This window comes from Epargyreus clarus, unplaced genomic scaffold (genome assembly GCF_041222505.1).
Source record: "Epargyreus clarus isolate Ecla_fem2 unplaced genomic scaffold, WU_Ecla_fem_2.2 ptg000002l, whole genome shotgun sequence".
In the NCBI taxonomy this organism is placed as follows: Eukaryota; Metazoa; Arthropoda; class Insecta; order Lepidoptera; family Hesperiidae; genus Epargyreus; species Epargyreus clarus.
The window spans coordinates 1197119-1220062 of record NW_027332210.1 but is presented as its reverse complement, the minus strand read 5'-3'; the positions used below and the strand labels follow the sequence as shown (position 1 = coordinate 1220062).

At 36.7% G+C, this 22944-nt stretch overlaps 1 protein-coding gene and 1 long non-coding RNA gene across 2 annotated transcripts in view; one reads left to right on the top strand and one right to left on the bottom strand.

Annotated features, from left to right (window-relative positions):
* Positions 1-22944, bottom strand: part of Octalpha2R (alpha2-adrenergic-like octopamine receptor) — a 513118-nt gene that overhangs the window by 353240 nt on the left and 136934 nt on the right. Inside the window, exon 2 of the mRNA XM_073077507.1 lies at positions 17965-19057. Within this exon, the coding sequence (XP_072933608.1) occupies positions 17965-18498 (534 nt within the window). The 5' untranslated portion in view covers positions 18499-19057. The remainder of the gene's footprint in view (positions 1-17964; positions 19058-22944) is intronic.
* Positions 3767-4611, top strand: LOC140745574 (uncharacterized). The gene is made up of 2 exons (XR_012102673.1): positions 3767-4066; positions 4407-4611. It is a non-coding gene; the product is annotated as an uncharacterized LOC140745574 (long non-coding RNA).

The window sequence follows — 22944 nt, the reverse complement described above, 5'->3', positions numbered from 1 at the left end:
CGTGGAAGTCATATTTCTCTCGGCCTGTGTCTGCGACCGATAGCATAGTTATATAACGTCAATACACACTGTATTGGAGAATACTGTTTTTTCGCTACGGCACGTGTCTGATACGCTCTGTGTCTGTATTCGTAAATGACCGTGCTGTTGTGTCATGATTCATAAATGTTCCGTAGACTGACTTTGAAGACATTGCACATAAATAAACTATACAGGAAGGGACATAGCATTTTTTTAATCTATAGTGTCTAGTTTTAAAAAAACATGCTCAAAAATATATGGCAAACATTATAACCGTCAACTCATTACTGTCTAATAGGCACGTCTTTCCTCTTAGAATAGAAGAAAACAATAACCAACATCAAAAGTAGTTCTTAGGCATGAGCCGAGACTTTTCAATTAAAAAACCTTAAATACATCCATTTCAATCCCCAACTTACTAGCAAATCCGTTATGACTCACAAATGTTCCGTAGACCGATTTTGAAGACATTGTTGCACAAAAATAAATTACTATATAGGGGCACGTGTCTCCTCCCAGAATATAAAAATAATAACCAACGACAAAAGTTATCTGGAGGCACGGCAGTGCCTCCGCCAAGTCGAGCCAAAGCCAAAAAAAGCGGCACGGCCGTAGCATTCTTTTCTCGAAGCAATTCGGCCCATTTTCGACCTCCTGTAACTTCGTTGCATATGAACCTAGAAGCCTGAATTTTCAGGAGCCAATCAAGCATTGTGTAGACACGGTATATTTCAAATTTCATTAAATTTGAACCAGTAGTTTAAGAATTACAAGTAGTCAAAGTTCGTAATTTTGTCACTCACTCACTCACTGACTGACCGATCATCAAAAGTTTAAGGCACTTCTAGCAGACATAGAAGGTTGAAATTGAGAATACAATTAGTGTTTAGTATATAACCCATGGGAAAACTAAAATATTTTGCAATTTCTGTCCAGTTATCTAGATACACCAACTACATTAAATAACTTTGTATCCTATATAAGTTATATAGGATGACAAAGTTACATTTGCAGTTAATGAATCTGTGTTTCTGTCCGCGAAATGTACGAGTAGTAGGGGAGCCCATGATGTTAAATGGGTAGAAAGTCGAGCGTCGATAGGACCTATACGATTGTGTAGATTACACGTTAGAGTGAAGAAAAGGTTGTGTGATATTTTTCGATTAACCGTGGGAATAGTTTCTAGACGATTCGAAAGATGTAAAAAGCAGAGTCAGACATACTCAAGGCGCGGCAGGTTAGTGATAGAGTATATATCTCTGATGCCAGAAATATGTTTATCTGCTGGTTTGCATATTGGGGCAGCCGTACGAGAGGTAAAAATGGAAAAAAAAGTAACCAGCGCATTCGATTTTCAAAGGGGATATGAAGTTACCCCAGATGAGTCGCCCATTCGAAAGACTGACGATCCGATTCGAAAGACTGTCAGTGACTCTTCGAAAATGCAAAAAAAGTCGTTATCATGCCACACTAGAGGGCGTAAGATTATTATACAGGAAATTCCAGCTGATGTTTTACGTATCATAACCCTTCATCTGACGATTTAGTGGAGGGGTTTTTTATATTGACGATTTGAATAAAAATAGAATGAGAATGTATGAAGAATAATGTATTTTCCATAAAATTAGCCTTTTCCTTTAGTTTGTTACACAGCATTACTTTGCAGGGATTCATGCTAATAAGTAGCGCTATCAGATAGTGTATATACATATTTTCCTTTTAAATAAGTTTTTTGTCACTACATCAACGTGTGGTATGATTATGATGTTACCCGTTTTCTAGCATTATTTCCTTTATATTAAAAAAATGACCGCACCCTAACGCTGCCCTCAAATCGTCAGGTTAAAATTTATTGTTTTCAGCATATAATTAAGCTACTATAGATAATACTATTTTTTTTTAATAATCTGACGGACTTCCCTGGTTGAACCCCCAAAATGGATGGTTTAAGATACTCCATAGGATGTAAGGTATCTTCCATATCTTAATCTGCCGCGTTCGAGTCACTCTCAAAATCCCGTCTTGGGCTCCCCTACTATTATTGGCGACGACTTCAATTGTTTCTATTCTCGAAACATAAGACGTTTTCTATTCCAACTTCAATTTAAATTCAATACAAATAATTGGTGAAGTGCGAATCGAACTCTTACACTGAGGGTTCCGTACCACAAAAATATTTGGTTTTTTATTTTTATTTTTACTAATTGATATTATAGCTGCCATATAATGCATTGTGAACATTTCAACTGTAACATCTACGGTTCAATCATTAAAATGAAAAACGCCAAAAAATAGCAGGTCCTTATATGTTTGTCCCTGTAGTTCCTGGACTAAAAAAGGGCTACGATATCCCGTGCCTGTCGTAAGAAGCGACTAAAAGGGGGCTTCCAGAGTTGGGAGTGGCAGCAAGGAGCTCGAACCGTCCAATAAGTGTCCCTGGGAAGGACGGCGGTATAAGTAGTCGCATACCGTCGTGAACACGGGATATTTTAGGAGAAGCGAAAACTGCCCAGGGCAGAGCTTGATCGGGGCATTGCGCTTGGAGGACTTCGGTTGCGTTCCGTCGGAGATCCCGGAGTTCTCCAACAAACGTTGAGGACGGCCACCCGGCGTTACTCCCACGTCGTCGAGTACCTTTTGAAGATTTCCTCCTCATAAAGAAAAAGAAGGTCCTTGTATGGCAACTCTCCTTTATATGAAAGTTTTTCTTTTTACTTTTAGTACTTGTCGTTAAAGCGGCCACCATTATATATATTCCGTAAAAAATAAGTTTCTATCTATTAAGGTTCCAGAAATAGAGCTCTATGTCAGACAGACAGCTTAGAAATAGGGTTCCGTTTTTACCCTTTGGGTATGGAACCCTAAAAAGTAATATAATATCAAAAACATTCCGAATTTCTGACAAATGTCATGACAAAAAACTAGATGTTACGGCTAATGTGCCTAAATCAGTTAAAACGCAGATTAGCTTGCCCATTACCTAAAGTACAAAACGAAGATTGTATCAATTTTCACCCCTTGACGTCGACCCGTGCATGTCATGATGCGTCGTCGTGTCGTGAATTTACGACAAACATTGTATATTTTCACGAACCAATATCGCTTTGTGGCACAATGTCGCTATGTGTCACGATACGTCATCGTGTCGTAAAAAGGCATGTGTTTTAGCCCTAAGAACAAGTCTGAAAAGATGTTTCGAATTTTAACTACATAGGTAATCTGCATATTTTCTAGCTAATCTTAAGACTGCCTAGTTAATGTGTATGCTAACGTATTCTACAATATAACGGTAACATACAAAAAATACAATAAATGTCGTGAGGTAAAGCAACTGTCACCGTATTATAAAATAATAATAAGTTTGTTTCCAAGGAAACAAATGTGCAAATTTCGGCCTTATTGCGCTTTTATTTAAGCGCGTCTGTATGAAAATAATAAGCTTACATATACAAATTTACAATGTTCACAATGGAAAATCCCTAATAACTTCTAAACGGATTACCCTTATTACACAATTCCTTTTGCCCTATCTGTTTTAGACCTAAATCTACCAAATGGCCTTAAAGACAAACCAATATCTACACAAACAAAAAATCATGTTTTCAACTTACGTAATATTTGATACGTAATATTACATAAATTAAGTTAAGTTCGTTTCAAATTATTCAAATTTACTGTTAATTTCTTGAAAAACGGTTGCACTATTTACTAATAGTGCAACCGTAATATTATCCATAGATAATATCATCGCAACTGGCCACAACGTAAATGGTATATATAAATTTAAACAATTTGTCAAATCACCGATATGTAATTTGACAATGTCAAATAAATATTGGCATAGAAGACTAGCCCATATTAATCCGGAATATATGCGAATTTTAAAGAATATTGTGACTGGTCTTGATAATGTGAACATTACGACGGATATGACGACTAGTAAGAAACCATTTCCAAACCGCTGAACGCGAACGAACGATATACTGGAGATCGTACATACAGATTTATGTGGTCCCATGGAAGCTACTTCACTCAACGGTTCAAGGTACATGTTATTATTTATCGACTATTATTCTCGAATGACACGATGAATGTTTATTTTCTAAAACATAAGAGTGAGTCTTTAAGAAATTTCAAAAATATAAAGTGTTGAAAAAGGTACTAGCAAGTCGAACAAATGTATGAGATCAGATAGTGGGACGAAATTTTGTAATAGAGCTTTCAATATTTTCTTGTCAACAAATGGAATTCTACATCAGAAGGCGATACTATATACCCCTAAACAAATTGTTGTGGTTGAAACAGCTAACAGAACTATTATTGTAAATGCGAGAAGTCTAAAACGAATGTTATCATTATTAAATAAATATTTCATTTCATTTCAGAAGTCAGAAGTCTATTATAAATTGAAACGAATTTGAGCAAGAGCAGTAAATACTGTGGTTTATATCAAAAACCGGAGTCCGACGAAGTCAGTGAAAGATTACCAATGATTTTTGTCGGATATTCAGAAGAAAGTAAGGGATGTCGATTATTTAATACGAAGACACGTTAAATCACAATAAATAAATAAATAAATCACAATCAGTAGAGATGTTTTTTCCTGAGGATAATGGGAATAATTTCAGTTGTCAAAATAGTAACTTTTTTAGATTTAATTTATTGTCATGTTCGAATGAAAGTGATGATAAATGGCAAGATTATTTACATAACTACAAAGACTTACTACAAAAAATTAATTGGCTTTAAAAAATCTGTTGTTGAGATTCAACTAGTAGAAGGTACCGGAAAGGAAAAGAGTGGAAATATCTACAAAAAGGAATGAGATGCCATCAAAAACAATGCTTGTAAAAAGATCCAAGTCTCGCCATTCAGTTCTTCTACCGTAAAAAGTTTTGAGATCTATGTAAAACCAAGCCGGTAAATGTATGCAGTCCCTACTTAAGGGACCTTCTGTCTTAAGGTATTATCTCACTATCTAACCTAACAACATCTCATGGGACCATACCAATATTAAAAATCTTTTATGTTCTAAATAAATCGACGTGGCAATCGTACTAATGTTACCTGTGTGATGCGATATGATAAGATGAAAACACAATGTGACTTGCAGTACGATTGCCACGTTAATTTATTTAGAACATAAACGATTTTTAATATTGGTATGGTCCCATGAGATGTTGTTAGGTTAGATAGTGAGATAATACCTTAAGACAGAAGGTCCCTTAAGTAGGGACTGCATACATTTACCGGCTTGGTTTTACATAGATCTCAAAACTTTTTACGGTAGAAGAACTGAATGGCGAGACTTGGATCTTTTTACAAGCATTGTTTTTGATGGCTTTCATTTATTTCATTCACAAGCACAGTTCAAATTGAGCAATACCAAAGACTCCCAGTGATATGAACAAAATGCGTCTACCCGCGATATAACAATCGAACTCAGCTGCTCACGTGTTTCCTCTCACTTCTCTTCGCTGTACGCATATCCGTGAGTCACTCTATGGGCTCACTGAAAATCAGCGCCGTGGTGCAACTCACCATGGCATCAATGCTGAGTGAGTGCCTTTTCCGTATGCAATGTATACATACAAGCATAGGGATATGCTGTAACTTACCTAAATAACTGTATTTTTATTCTGCTGTGTTGTTTTAGTATGTATCATGAGTTTTATATGTACCTATATCCCATTCTTTTGTAATTAACTTAAGTAATTTGTAATTGATATGTGTGTGTGTACAATGCATTACGTAATAAAGTTATTTCATTTCATTTCATTTCATTTCATTTCACAAAAGTGTCAGTTAAGTGTGAGCCGAGACTTTCAAAAAAACGTAAACACATCCATTTATATTCCCAGTGTACTAGCAAATGCGATGAATTGCAAGAATTGCCCCTCGTCACGTGTTCCACGCTCACGCAGATTTCCCGAAATCTTCCTCACCCCACGCTCCCCTGAGACAAAGTCGTGTGATTCTGAATTATAGAACTGTGTTATCCTGAATTATACAGTGGGTAACGTTGCAGTGATAGTTTTTAGTACGATTTAACCTTGCTCGTGTAACCGGGTTTGACTCGCAGATAAGTTATACATATATGTAAAAAAATATTTTCAAATTGAAAATAATACAAGGAAACCTATGCATCTGAGAGTTATCCCTAATGTCTGTTAGTTCCCCCCCCCCCGTTACCTCAAAGGGCAATATAAATTAATCGTTTAAATGCAATAGTAATATAACCAGAACAATACATTTTCTTTTAAATCAAGTTATAATTAGAAATTCAACAGTGATATATTGATGACGTGGAATTTAAAGGAAGGAGCCTTGTGTAGGATTAAGGTTTTTCCAAAGTCATCATTGCCCTACTCTCCCATGAGCTTCATAATATCGTGTGACGCTGAATTATACATCGGGCTCTTTATGTATTATGCGTTGATCTACGTATCGATAAATTTGAAATTAATACCAATATACAAAATTTTTCACGGCTTTTTCGCATGTTCTCTCCTCCATTTTTTTATTTATTGTAAAAATTATAAACTTTAGAAATTAGCTTGCTATTTATTTTATTCGTAGGTTTCGGCAAATTAAGTAAAGTTTTTTCATATTAGCAACATGAAATAGTATGCTCCAGATTTTTCCCAGCTGAGACCAGGGCCCAGCAGTGGGACATCCGCAATAGAACATCCTTATCCACCAGGATAAAAGGTAGCAGCCATTTTCACAATAAGCTGAATTAAAACCGAAGTATACTTTAGACCTTTTACTTATTCAAAAATCCCTTGAGAACATTACACATGTATCCAGAATTTCGATTTGAAATCATACATTCAAATAGGGATTTTCCGAAAATGTTTTCTATTTCACGCCTTAGATACAACGCCTTAGACGCAATAAAATACTTAGATCGATCACTCCTAACAAGAAAGTGCAACCAATTTTGAGAATTAAAATTGTTGCGTAAATAAAGTTTTGCCACGTCTTCGTGCTAAAATTTCCCTAAAATGTTTGAAATACTTATTTATTACGTAAATTACGTAGTATTAGTTATTTATACGTACATTTTCTCTAAAAATGTTTTTCATTAGTCAGGAATTTAAAAAATAACTGACAAATCGGCCTTTTGTGGTTTCATCCAATTTCAAGGCGATGAAGTATGTTTCTATCTTACTAATCAAAGTTTCACGCTTATTGCATCAAGTTTCTGCTTCTATGTATCGTACATCACTATAAAGGTCGGCCCAGGGGAGGTCGGGGCAAGTAGGGTTCATTTTTACAAATCTTAGGGGTCCAACCAACCCCTTACACGGTGCCGTAGCGATAAGAGCTATAATAATAATATAAGACGGTATTAACTTCCGGTATATTTATGTACCTACTAAGTATAAAATATTGGTTTAGGAAAAGTAGATGTTCATTATTTTTTTTTATTTTTTTTTATAATATGGGAGTAGCAGACGAGCATGCAGTCCACCTGATGGTAAATGGCTACTGCCGCCCATGGACATCTGTAATCAACCCCAGATAGGATTAGATATTCCTACCTAAGGTCGGGCACAGATGCGCCGCTACCCCTGAGGACTAAGGTGGTACGGCTCGGAAAAGTCTGTCTCTTTTACCACATCCTTCAAACCGGAACACAGCAGCGCCTAACACTGCTGTTATTAGGTAGAAATAGGTGTGGCGGTGGTGCCGCCGGAGTCGAACCACAAAGGGTTCTACCACCTTCAAAAGTAGTAGTTCATAGTTTAAATGCAGTGGTACTGCCGCCGTACATATATGAAATAACAAACGGGCGTGCAGTCCACCTGATAGTAAGTGGCTACTGCCGCCCATGAACATATGTCATGAACTCCAGAATGGGTCATAGTCCTAACTTTTTTTTTTGACGAGGGGGAAACCTTCAAAAGGTACCCGGTGCCTTGGGAGCGACACAGGGTTATGTGGGACTCTTACCGCACTAAAACCCCCCCTGTGGCCGTCCTCAGCGCTGCGTAGAGGACTCTGGGATCTCCAAAGGAAGTCTGGTGTGTACGACGGTATGCGACCAAACATACCGTCGTCCTTCCCGGGGCCGTTGGCCGGGCGGTTCGAGCTCCCACTCTTACCACCCACGACCCCAGAAGCCCCCTTTTAGTCGCCTCTTACGACAGGCAGGGAATACCGTAGCCCTATTCTTGACCCGGAACCGGTTGTTGTAAGTGGCTACTGCCGCCCATGAACATATGTCATGAACTCCAGAAAAGGTCATAGTCCTACCTAAGGTTAGATAATTTGGTTCTCTTGAGGACTAATATTTTACTATGTTTTAAAATAAAAGAAGAGTAGCCGTCAAGCATGCAGTCCACCTGATGGTAAATTGCTTGTACTCTGTAATCTGCAGCCCATGGATATCTGTAATCAACCTCAGATATAAATAAATTTCTACCTGAGGTCGGACTTAGATGCGCTCAAGATGATATGATCAAGGGTAGCACCTTGAGTTTGGCTTCCTTACCACACCCTTAAAACCACAACACAGCAGCACTTAATACTGCTGTTATTATATTAAATAGTGATGGTGGTGCCGCTGGAGTCAAGCCACAGAGAATTCTATCACCTTCAAGTGATGATTTATTTATAATACGCTTATTATTTGAAAAAGAACGTAGAAGGTGGTAGAACCCTTTGTGGTTCGACTCCGGCGGCACCACCGCCACACCTATTTCTACCTAATAACAGCAGTGTTAGGCGCTGCTGTGTTCCGGTTTGAAGGGTGTGGTAAGGGAGACAGACCCTTCCGAGGCGTTCCAGCTTAGTCCTCAGGGGTAGCGGCGCATCTGTGGCCAACCTCAGGTAGGAATATTTAATCCTATCTGGGGTTGATTACAGATGTCCATGGGCGGCAATAGCCACTTACCATCAGGTGGACTGCATGCTCGTCTGCTACTCTTATATTATAAAAAAAAAATCAGAGGTGCATGCGTTTAAATCTCACCCGCCCTTCCAGGCCGCGTTTCCAACCACTAACTATCACTGGTTTACTTCTCATGTAATTGTTAGATTTATGTGACTAGAGCAGCCTGGCGGCGAATTCCCACTGCAATATCAGCAACGCTTGCAATATTACTTCGAAATGTATCCAGAGCTAACTAAGTTTGTATTTTTCGCAATCGCCCCTCAATTTATGCATGCATTCGACCTAGATTTTGGTCAAAGGAATGAACATTCAAATTTTCAGCTCGAACGGTCAAAAAATTGACCTCTTTGTGAAATATCCACAAGCGTTGGCTTAATACAGTTCACTGCGACCTACCTTCGAGGTAGTAAGCAAATAGAGCGCTTAATAGAGTCCCAATGGATGTACACGTTCTAGTATGATATCTGTTAAAAATATCTTAATTCTAACATCTAATTATAACGGTGGATATGTTAATCTGTCTATACAGGGTTATCTTATTACATATGTACGTCCGTTATTAATACTCAATCTATCCATTTATCAAATTTTGCTAACTTCGCCAATTTCAGGTATACAGAAAATATCAAATGTTGATTTTTAAAACACAAAACCTCGGATAGATTAAATATAAATTACGGGCGTTAGTTGTCTCTTACTACAGGCAGAAAAAACCAAGTAGCTAGTACTAATCCGGTCTGGTACTAGTAGCTCCAATCTCGTCCCGAAAACACAGGGACAAAGTAAATGAAGCCTAGGATCAAATTTACACCTAATTCACATTGAAAAGCGCTAAAAATGCTGTTATTTCGGTACATTAACGATATTTAGCGAAAATGCCGCTAAATGTCATTAATGCTAAATAGCGTTCAATATTAACCGGGTGTCAGCTATCGCGCTCCGTTAACTCCGGATATTAAAACATAACCGGCTTTACCTATCCGGTTGTTAATTTTTATGCAAAATGATTGGCAACATTGATTAAAACCTGTATAGGATAAAATACACTGTTTTTTTAATAGTACACACAAAATAAGAAGAAATGTTTTTGATTTTCGAATAAGCAAATTTAAATTTAAAATTAGAGGCAGTGATAGCCTAGTGGTTAAGAAACTCGGCCTCTCGTTCGAGGGGTCCGAGGTTCAAATCCCACGCACGCATGTGATTTTTCAAAATTATGTGCGTATTAGAAATTAGTTATCACTAACTAAACGGTGAAGGAAAACATCGTGAGGAAACCTGAGAGATATATAAAAAAAATCTCAGAGGTATGTGAAGCTAAGAATACGCACTTGGCCAGCGCGGTGGACTATAGCCTAATCCTTCTCATTATGAGAGGAGACCCGTGCCCAGCAGTGGGACAGCAATGGGTTGATGATGACGATGAAATTTAAATTATTATTTTTAAGTAGTCCTAATACGTATTTAAACCATAATCGTTTTATTTAAATGTTTAATATTTCCCACGTATTGAACGTATGTAATAAAGTAAACAAAAATTAAAATAGATTTATTTTTTGAAAAATCATTTTAAAATTCAAGCCATATTTTAACAAAAAACCGTTGAATATTGAATATTATTCAATACAAAATATCGTTTAATATTAACCAGGCGTCGAAGCCGCCGTGAAAACCGGATATTAAAAGATAATCGCCTCTCCATATCCGGGTATGAATTTTTATGCGATTCTCCATCGAATGGTCAGACTTTTTTTAGCTTACGAACACAAAATATTCATTTTTTAAAAATCGCGTTACCAAGTATAGTTTAAACGATCATGACATATAGATATTCATATTTTATGAGTGTTTTATTTTTATTTTATCCGTTAATATTTTCAGTTAAGTTCATCATGTAAAAGGACCGAACAGACATCTGAAAGTATTCAATGCCGGTACATAAATCAGTTACAGACATCAACAGGTAAATTAAATCAGTAGTTAACTTCGTGACGAGCGTCCAGACGGATTGAGGTCGGCCACAGATGCTTCGCTACACCTGAGGACTAAGCTGCAACGCTTTGGAAAAGTATGTCTCCCTTACCACACCCTTCACACCAGAACACAGCAGTGCTTAACACTGCTGTTATTAGGCATAATAGTGGCAATGGTGCCGCCGTAGCCGAACCACAAAGGGTTCTACCTCCAAAACTACGAACAATGTCCTATAAATAACTTAACTATATAATGTTAACTATGGACTTGCGCATCCCTCTGGTATTATAAAACAAAGTTATATGAAAAGACATTAAAAACAAAACACGCTCGTACAAACATCAAATTGTTCGTACCCAAAGGCACAAAGATGAAGAAATATTACGAACGACGTCGCTAATCATCGCATTAGCGTCGCGCGGGGAACCGCCGTTTATCCGATTAGGACCCGGTTTCACTATAGGATATGAAAGATTTAATTACGCTGCAGGGATTACTATTTTAAGGAAATTGAAGTAGCAAACGATGCAGTCCAATAAATGCAGTGCATCATATTGTATAATAATGCTATCTGATGGTAACACTATCGTAATTTTATGCATAAGATATCAGATCTACCTAAAGTCGACTACAAATGCATTGGTACTAATGGGGACAATGTAGCCCTTCAGCGGTTCATCTCAAACGCTTACCGCAGTATTTTTGTGATATTTACATCGAACTAACACTTACATGAAACATTCGCACTCAACCTTTAAAGGTACCAATGTATCAATGCCGACCTTAGTATCCTACTTGGTCTTACGTTTCGCTATAAAGCGTAAAGAAGACGCTTTCTACTCACTCACATTAAAACTATTAATAAAATAATTAACTACTGTAAGTGATTTGCTAATTACAAGTTATAATTAATATGTAGTAATAGTTATAGTAATACAAAGTAAATAAATTAAAAAATAATAATTTATTTTAAAACTAATAACGTCGTATCGCCCGACCTATCGCCAACCACCTATCGCCTACTATGAAACAACAGCAGAACGTGGGATAATCACATATTTTGTTAGCCAAGGACCTCCAAAATTGTTAGGTAACTGCCTTTAGCCCTTTAGACAAAACACGATGTTACATAAAGGTTTAGTTAAATATTACCGCATTAAGATACCTAAGGTATGCTTTGTTAGGAACGGAAATGTCTTTTAAAATATATTTTCTTTCATCATCAACCCATTTCTGTCCCACTGCTGGGCACGAGTCTCCTCTCAGAATGAGAAGGATTAGGACATAGTCCACCGCGCTGACCTAGTACGAATTGGTAGACTTCACATACCTCTGATATTTTTTTTTCTTTTAGGTATGCAGGCTTTCTCACGAAATTTTCCTTCACCGTTTAAGCAAGTGATAATTAATTTTTAATACGTAGATAACTTTACCATACTGGAACACAGCAGCGCTTAACACTGCTATTATTAGGTAGAAATAGGAGTGGTGCTAGTGCCGCCGGAGTCGAACCACAGAGGGTTCTCCCTCCTTAACCTACTCGTATATGTGATGTAGTAACTTTTTTTTTTAGAGCCTAACTATAAAGCAGACGTGCTACCTGATGGAAAGTAGTCAACGTCGCCTATGAACATTTGCAACACCAGAGGAGCCGCCAATGCATTGCCGGCTTTGAAGGAGAGCTCTTTTTGCACCTTTTTTGAAGAGCCCCATGTCATAGCGCTCTGGGAATACTTCAGGAGGAAGTTCATTCCACATCTTGCACATTCGTGGCAAGAACGTTCGTTATTATTAACTGTTCGTATTATTAACTGTTAGGGCTCCTGTCATTTTTGCGCACAAAAACCTACAAAGTTTAATTAATTACTACTACTGCATGACATCTAAACATAGATGTGCGTGTCTAATGACTCTAATCCAATATTTATCATTACTTTTAAACGACGAATCCACGACATTAGAATAAAAGACATCTTTACCCTTGATCGATTATACTTTTCAAAGTCAAATGAAAGGTTGTGTTATGAATGACAAAGCACGGTTTATTTCGATTTTGATGGCGTCTTTAAAAAGTTTTAGTTTTACCACGCGAGTGAAAACTTAAATAATTAGAGTGATTCCTTAATGAAGGCGTGAAAGAAATTTTATAGTAGGTACTGCGTTTGTTATTTAATTGATTATAATAACCATGACTGTCAGACCTGGGAGTTTGTTTTTTATAACGTAAGAGTAGCAGACGAGCATGCAGTCCTTCTGATGGTATGTGGCTACTGCCGCCCATGGTCATCTGTAGTAAACCCCTGATAAGATTAGATTTCTATCTTAGGTCGACCACGGAAGCACTACTAACCCTGAAGACTCAGTTGGAATGCCTCGGAAAAGTATGTCTCCCTTACCACACACTTCACACCAGTACCCTAACCATGAGTTTTCAAAACATCCCACAATTTTACGTTACGTTTACGCAATCCATTATTCTGTTCCGTTTGTACATTACCAGTACAAACATACCGTTCAGTAGACAGAGTAAACGTAACAATAAGTAAGTGTTCAAGTCTTTATGTCTGCCTCACATGTTCGCATTCAATGTTACGTTACTGACACTATAGTTCTGATACAATCCGCTAGGGGGCACTGATTGGAAATTATATGGGCAAATACGTAAACAAATACTAAAACAGACATATTTGCCAAAACGTAAAATCTCATGGTAAGGGTACTGAACACAGCAGCGTTTAATACTGATGTTATGAGGCAGAAATACGTTATGACTTATATTGCTGCTACAACGTTGAAAAGTGCCATTATTTTACCGACTCAAATCAATTTATTTAAAGCAGTTTCGTAACAGAATACTTTTGGAACGTCAATAGCTAAGATAAGGCAGACACACTTATCTGAGGTGTTCCAATTTAGTCCTCGGGGACATTCAAATTGAAATGGCGTGTTTTGAAAATTGATACTTATTCAAAATCGATTCCTTGGGAACTCTTTTGGCATTTTCAAGTAGCTGTAGCTTACATTATAAGTGTACCTGTACATATTTAGAAAAGCAGTGATAGCTTAGTAGTTAAGAAACTTGGCGTCTTGATCGAGGGGTCCAAGGTTCAAGTCCCAGGCACCATCTATCCACTCAAGGTGTTTCAAAGTTATGTGCATATTGGAAATTAATTATCGCTTGCTTAAATGGTGAAGGAAACATCGTGAGGAAATCTACATACTTGAGAAAACTTAAGAAAAATAGTTTTCAAACGTATGTGGAGTCTACCAATATGCACTGGATTATGGCCTAATCGGTCTCATTCTGAGAGGAGACCAATAATGGGGCAGTAATGGGTTGATGATGTACATATTTTATGTATTAAGAATAAATATTCTCTTTGCTTTGGGCAGTGTGTTAAAATTATAACTCCATACTCTTGATATTATATAGAGTAGGTACAGCTTAAATTTATTTGTTACGTCACAATACGTGAAATGAACAGACACTGATGTCTATATAAAACGTATACAAATAGGTATATTATTACGTTATAGCAGACTTCTAAATTTTAATTCAGGTATTTGCCAAACCTTACACCTATCTAATCAAATCCTTCTTAACGGTCTTCATACTGTTGTTTTTGTGACTGTATGCATTCCTTAAAACTGAACACTTACTTTTACAATTATTCCTTAAAAAGTATATTTTATAAATTTTCTATAACGGTCTTTACCCTGTCGTTTTTGTGTGACAGTATGGTCATTTTGAAACTTCACAATTAACTACCCCTAATGCACTAAAACGTATTATGTTAAAAAATATCACATAAGGATTACCTGTATCTATCCTGCAGGATATACAGGATCAGGATGACCGAAGCGTCCTCGGCTCCGACCTTGACATAACTTCTGTATTATTCTCGCAAGGTCAAGAGGTTTATTGCTGTAATTCCTCTCGATATTGACTTTGAGCTAGGGTTGGTACTTCGGTAAATAATGTAATTACTTTTGATTATATTTTTAAAGGTTTATTAGTTTTAGTTACAAATCCTTGTTATTTTACATTGAAATATAATTATACTACATTGACATTTTTCCATACCCTTGTAATATATGTGCTTACTTTAGTGTATAAGTGTCTTATTTCGTATTAGAATAATACAGTAGAATAATAAATATACAACAAATCAACTACAAATCTTGCCTATTTGTGGACAGAGTATACCCAGCCGCGTGATACAAAAGGAGTTGCAACAGGCCAGCACACGAAATCGATCATAATCAGCACCACCACCATCATCAAAGACGCCACCGACACTCCTATTTTGCTTTACCAATAGTAAGCGCTGCTGTACCTTGATTTGAAGGCTATAAGTAGATATTTATAAGAGATATCAAAACTTAACTCTCAGGGTTAGTAACGCATTCGTTGCAGACCTCTGATAGAAATTCAATCCAAAAATTATAGATATTATTATTAATTATAAATAGACTGTAACTATACATACCTTACTGACCTGACCTTATGATATTTCGCTTACTACTTCAATTAAAAAATAAAATAGAATGCCATCAGACTTTAAATTTGCCCTTTTGTTCATTTCTCTATAGATTTCACGAAATAAATAAACAAGCAATAAATTTATCTTTGCTATTCAATTCACCCCTTTGATATACGACTTCACTTTTACCCCTTCACCAGCCCTTATGTATACAATTTGTATATTTATATAACTGGACAAAGGTAGTATGAAAGTTCCATACGAACTCCCGCCAAGTTATCGAAACAACTTTGATATGAACACAAAGGTCACAATAGCATTGTAGGAATATTATCCATTGAATTATTGTAGATATATTATCCATTGAAGAACTAATCTTTAGGGTTGAATAAACGTGTAAAGGATACTTGGTTGATACTTTCTTGTAGCGACGGTGATACAAAATTAGAGAAAGATTCATCTTAGAATTATACTAAGTAAAAGAACTCACTTTTTTATATCTTATAGTATATAAAATTCTCGTGTTACAATGTCAGTTACCGTTCTCTTCCGAAACGGCTTTATCGATTTTCACCAAATTTTATATGCATATTCAGTAGGTGTGAGAACGTCTACTATCTATTTTCCATACTCCTAAGTGATAAGGGTTGTTCACCCTTAACATTTTTTTATTTATATGACAACACAACGTTTGCCGGGCTATTATAATAATAAATAATATAATAATAAATAATAGGAATAACAAACAAAAATGCAGTCCACGTGATGGTAAGAGGTTACTACCGTCCATGGACATCGGTAATCAACATCAGTAAGAGTATTCTTACCTGGTTCCTAAGAACTAAGCTGGAATACCTCGGAAAAGTATGTCTCGGGAAAGTCTTATCAGACTGTTAACTTAAGAGTTATTGTAAAAACCAAAAAGCCGATTAGTTAAAATAATTGAGTAAAAGCGAAGTAATATAGCCTATTTTATTTATTTTACTCCCACAATTTAGACGAATCCAGCGACACCACAAATATTAAAATACGTCAATCCGTTTTGGCTGTAAAGCGTACCACTGAATACATACATACGCTCAAAACATTACCCTCTGCAATCGAGTAATTAAGCAAAATGGTGCTAAAACGTCACTCGCCTATAAAATATTGTGTTAAATTAGGAGTTTATTCAATTAGTTCGTCTACATTACAGCTCTAACGTTCTATCTTGGGTCTAAATTTTGAATTTTAGAGATGTAGATAAATTAATGGTCCCGTAGTTAATTCACTGAGAATTATTCTTCAAAGAGTAAGGTTATATTTCTATCAGCAGACTTTTTGTTAGATACAGTATTTCTTTTTCTATACAATATTCTTCTTACGGTGAAGGAAAACATGATGGAACCTGCATGAGGAAACCTGCATGCCTGAGAGAGTAATAAAAAATGAATCTCAAAAGGTACGTAAAGTCTACCAATACGCACTTGGCCAGCGCGGTGGACTATGGCTTAATTCTTCTTATTCTGAGAGGAGACCCGTGCCCAGCAGTGGAACAATAATGGGTTGATGATAGATTCGTAAACGTTTTCTGATTCGAGTTTTCAGCCCAGAAATATCTAAAAAAAAATACAGAAAATTCTTCTCTGGAGAGTAATAAGTTCCTCAATATGTTTATTCATCCCAGAGTGAACACAGCGAATATCGAGACTTGTTCTCCGGAGAGTAATAAGTATATTTCGAAACACGTGTTCGTCGTAGAATAAAGCAATAGCGAGAATTCTTCTCATGGGATTAATAAGTGTTTTAAGATTCTTGTGTTCACCTCAGATTGAGTAAACCGAATACCGAAGAATAATAAAACGAATTATTGTCTAGTAAGTAACGAAATTAATAAGCGTTTTTTTTAATTATCACATAATATAATGAAAATTCTTCTGCATAGTACAATAATTAATTATTGATAGATTTGTAACCTCATAATGATCAAAACAAATACCAAAAAATCTTCTTCAAAGATTAATAAGTTTATCGGTACGTATATTCTTCTCAGAATGCTCAAAACAATATATTTCTTCTCTCGAGAGTAAGAACGTGCATTCAGCGTAGTCAAAACTAATATTCCAAGTACTGGAGAAACAGGTGTGGCAGTGACGTCAGAGTACTTTGCATGCCTATAAATATTATAGCAATAAAATAGCTAACTTGGCGGTTGTAGTAGCAAAGTAGTTAGTTTTCCCTCTGGAGGCTCAGAACTAAGCGTTTTTAGGTCACGACTGTAAAACTGCATACATTCTAACTGTTTTTACATATAGGGATGGGACATACCTTTTTATCGATATATGTGATATGAATTGAATAAACCTAAAAAATAATTAAATGTTTATTTTGTACTTATATGCCACGTAGAAACGCAGCCGGTTTTATTTTGTAAATAATCGTTATCATATCGATATCAATCTCTCGATAGTTAGACTTCTTTTTTGTAAAACCGTGTCTTTAAATAATAATGGAAACCTTGCATCTATTATTACAAGCGAGAAATCACATTATATTTAGAAATTTGTTAGTACTAAAATTTAATAAATACAAAGTACGACTCACCTGCGTAATACTCCAGTATCTGTCAAGCGATATGAGGCACAGATTCATAATAGACGCGGTACACAACAACACATCCATCGCGGAATGTATTTCACACCACCAAAACCCGAAAATCCAGTACCCCATCAGCTCGTTCGCGAGCGAAAAGGGCATTATCACAAGTCCAAGAAAAAAGTCCGACACCGCTAACGACGCTATGAACCAGTTCTGTATGTTCTTCAGCGCCTTCTCCGTCACTATTGCGATTATTACCAGCATATTCCCCACCACTACCATTATCATTAACACTGTCACCACCACTGACGCGATTATTATATGTGCTGGTGAGTACCCGCTTGGGTACCAAGTCTTCAACACCACTTGGCTGATCGACGTGTCGTTCACCGTCGTGTTCGCGTCAGAGCCATTCGTCATCTGGAGAGCCAGGAACTCTTCCGGACTCATGTACGTCGGCACCAGAAATGTTGAGTTCAGTCCCAGTGTAGAGTTGAAGACACTCATCGTACTCCGAGTGAACGACCCGTTCGGCACCATCTTGTATCGATTCGAATCTACGTTTTGGCCCCTTACCGATACTTTACGCTTATAGGAACGGAATTGAATGAAACTACGTAACTAATCTTTGTACAATTAATACCCGTTTTCCCGAACCTCTACAATTCGGATAGAAACCGTTATTTACAACTAAAATTGATTGGATTTTAATGTATTTACAACGGTTACAATTAAACCTAATCTTACCTAATATTGCTTTACGAACAACAAAATTTTCCACGAAAATTAATACTGAACTTAATCGCGCAAATGAATAATACCGAACGCGTTAGCGACACACAAAGAAGCGTTTAACTATAACTAGAGAAGCGGTTATCTAAATCGATTTTATCGATTATTTTATACAGCTACAGAATCGATATCGTGCCGTCATCGCGCATCCCTATCCTTTCTCCGGTCCCAAAATCGATCTGTTTTGGCGAACATTTTATTTAACGGTCTTGGGGCAATATTTTTGTTTTCTCATCGTGTCAGTTATAATTGTTGAATCTTCAAATTTAGTTTAAACTGTTTTCTTGACTGGCGTCCGTTCGTGGATCTGTAACAAGGAAAATAGACGGTTATTTCATGCAAATAATTGGTTCAAACAGTTTAAAGTCTATTATATTTGTCATCATTGCATGACAATGTAATTGTGCTGTAATTATTCTTAGGATTTATAACACCTTGACTTAAATTGTTGTTTAACTATGTTGTTTATAAAGTAACGCAATTCGAATATAATTATTCAAATAAATTTAAATTTTCAAAACAAAATAGAGTGGACTATTAAATTTAGGAATACAGAATGAATTTTTCAGGCGAAATCTGAAAGTTTTTTTTTTTTTTTTTATAATATAAGAATAGCAGACGAGCATGCAGTCCACCTGATATGGCTACTGCCGCCCATGGACATCTGTAATCAACCCCAGATAGGATTAGATATTCCTACCTGAGGTCGGCCACAGATGCGCCGCTACCCCTGAGGACTAAGCTGGAACGCCTCGGAAAAGTCTGTCTCCCTTACCACACCCTTCAAACCGGAACACAGCAGCGCCTAACACTGCTGTTATTAGGTAGAAATAGGTGTGGCGGTGGTGCCGCCGGAGTCGAACCACAAAGGGTTCTACCACCTTTAATGGTATGGTATAGTATGAAGAATGGCAAAAACACTTAAAGGACATACGTGGTAATTTAACAGAAGAACTAATTAGGTATGTATAATTATTTAATATCACAAAAATCTTTTTTACTATATAGAAATAGAACGAATTCAATTTAAAAGAAATAAAATATGCTTTATCTTTAAAAATACATATTTATTTTTAAACTGTGTAAATAATTAAACAAACATTTTCAGACATAGTAACGTACTACAAAAATCCGGGCCGTGAGTGTATACATATACCAAAACCCAGCATAAAAAAATCAAAATTTTGACACTTTTTTTTTTAATATAGGAGTAGCAGACGAGCAGGCAGTCCACCTGATGGTAAGTGGCTATTGCCGCCCATGGACGTCTGTAATCAACCCCAGATAGGATTAGATATTCCTACCTGAATTCGGCCACAGATGCGCCGCTACCCCTGATGACTAAGCTAGAACGCCTCGGAAAAGTATGTCTCCCTTACCACACCCTTCAAAACGGAACACAGCAGCGTCTAACACTGTTGTTATTATGCAGAAATAGGCACCTGCCTGAACAAGGCTCAAATGCCACACACTTCTACCTAACAATTCCTGCACAATAATCAAATACCTACCCACCAAGCCTATAAAACATTATTTCATTAAACTGACTCTCTCAAACGATCAATACTGAACCATTGAAGTATTCTCAAACGCCATTATCAGTGTCAGCTGTCACGGTTGACAGCCGAATCGAAATCCAGCTTGAAATTCAACTCCAATACTTTTTTATTTGAATTTAATGCCATCAAATTGAAAGCGTTTTTAGAATTTATCTTACGTATATTGAATGTAAGTGTTGCTTTTTTTTGCAAGATTTTTTTAAAGCTAAACTATATGTCCCACAACTGGGCAGCTGTCCACACTAATGCGAGAGGGTGGACACTACATTGCCCACTGATGGGCAACGATCTCTGCCAGTCTTTGCATACCGCCTATTAGGCCTCCAACGACTTAACTAAGTGATATCGAGACTACATTTTTACCGCTAAATATACTTGTTTAATGATTATTAAAATATAGAAATGTACAAGCCTATAGATGCAAAAAAAGAAAGCAACACGATTAAATATAATGAAGATAATATTTATAGATTTATGGGACGCTTCAATACCTCACAAACGAAATCAATACTGAACCATTGAAGTATTCTCAAACGCCATTATCAGTGTCAGCTGTCACGGTTGACAGCCGAATCGAAATCCAGCTTGAAATTCAACTCCAATACTTTTTTATTTGAATTTGATGCCATCAAATTGAAAGCGTTTTTAGAATTTATCTTACGTATATTGAATGTAAGTGTTGCTTTTTTTTGCAAGATTTTTTTAAAGCTAAACTATATGTCCCACAACTGGGCAGCTGTCCACACTAATGGGAGAGGCCTGGACAGTACATTGCCCACTGATGGGCAACGGTCTCTGCCAGTCTTTGCATACCGCCTATTAGGCCTCCAACGACTTAACTAATTGACATTGAGACTACATTTTTACCACTAAATATATTTGTACATTAATTATTAAAATACAGAAATTTACAAGCCTATAGATGCAAAAAAAGAAAGCAACACCATTAAATATAATGAAGATAATATTTATAGATTTATGGGGACGCTTCAATACCTCACAAATGAAATCAATACTGAACCACTGAAGTACTCGTATTCTCAAACGCCATTATCAGTGTCAGCTGTCACGGTTGACAGCCGAATCGGAATCTAGGCTGAAATTCAACTCCAATACTTTTTTATTTTAATTTAATGCCATCAAATTGAAAACGTTCTTAGAATTTATCTTCTTTCGTTTGAATGTTAGTAGTTCTTTCATCCCAGCCGAGCTTTAGGCTCGCCACCAAAACCCGGTGTAGCTGAAAACGTCGCTAGGGCCATACATCTAAAAAAACTAGTTCTTTGTTTCGCACGATTTTTCATAGTTGACCCCTATATGTGCCACAGATGAGCAGGGATCTGTCCACGCAACAGGGGCAGCCTGGAGCGCACCCCACCACGCTTTGATAAACACCTGTCTCTTTCCAAAACTGAGGGAGGCCTATAGCGTAGGTATTTATTACGCTGCCCCTATAGATTAGTAAAGATTACTCACTCCTAACAAGAAAATGTACCCAGTTTTGAGAATTAAAATAGTTGCGTAAAAAAGTTTTACCACGTCTCCGTGTTAAAATGTCCCTAAAATATTTAAAATAATTATTTATTTATTACGTAAATTACGTAATTATTACGTAAATTAGTTATTTATTCGTAAATTTTCTCTAAAAATGTTTTTATTTGTCAAGGGTTCAAAAAAAGAACTTACTAAAATAAGCCGTTTGTGGCTTCATTCAATTTCAAGGCGGCGAAGCATCTTTACTAATCTATGGCTGCCCCAATAAAAAATTGGTGTAGAGAGAGACAGATTAGTAGTTAGGCCGTTCTAAATCTTTTGACTATTACTCGTAAATGTGCTCAACACCTAATAGGTGAACTTGAGACGTTATAACGTTGGTTAATTATTGAAATAATAAAATTTATATTATCAATGCCATAAATAACGATATGATGTAATTTTGGAAGGTGGTAGAACCCTTTGTGGTTCGACTCCGGTGGCACCACCGCCACACCTATTTCTACCTAATAACAGCAGTGTTAGGAGCTGCTGTGTTCCAGTTTGAAGGGTGTGGTAAGGGAGATAGACTTTTCCGAGGCGTACCAGCTTAGTCCTCAGGGGTAGCGGCGCATCTATGGCCGTCCTCAGGTAGGAATATCTAATCCTATCTGGGGTTGATTACAGATGTCCATGGGCGGCAGTAGCCACTTACCATCAGGTGGACTGCATGCTCGTCTGCTACTCTTACATTATAAAAAAAAAAACATCGGAAGGTATGAGTATGAAACCTAATAGCATAATGATATTATCAAATTTTTAACATATTCTAGAAATATAACATATACAACATTCATATTTACAACATAATGTTAAATGTTGAAATATCTAGAAATATAGAAATTGATGTGCCTATAAACGTTAAAGAAATAGCCAAGGCTATCACTGACAAATCAATTTACAGATGCCGCCAATCCGATAACACAGTATTACTCAAAAGTCCTATCTTTTAACGAAACGAAAATTAAAAGAGGATAACTCCTATTTCCACAGAAATAGCACATCGAAAAAACATTCCCAAATAGTCGTTTTTAATCTGTTAGCTCGGACACAAAAAACCCTTGAAAGCGCCGCCGCTTGCGTCGTATTGCAAAGGGTTATT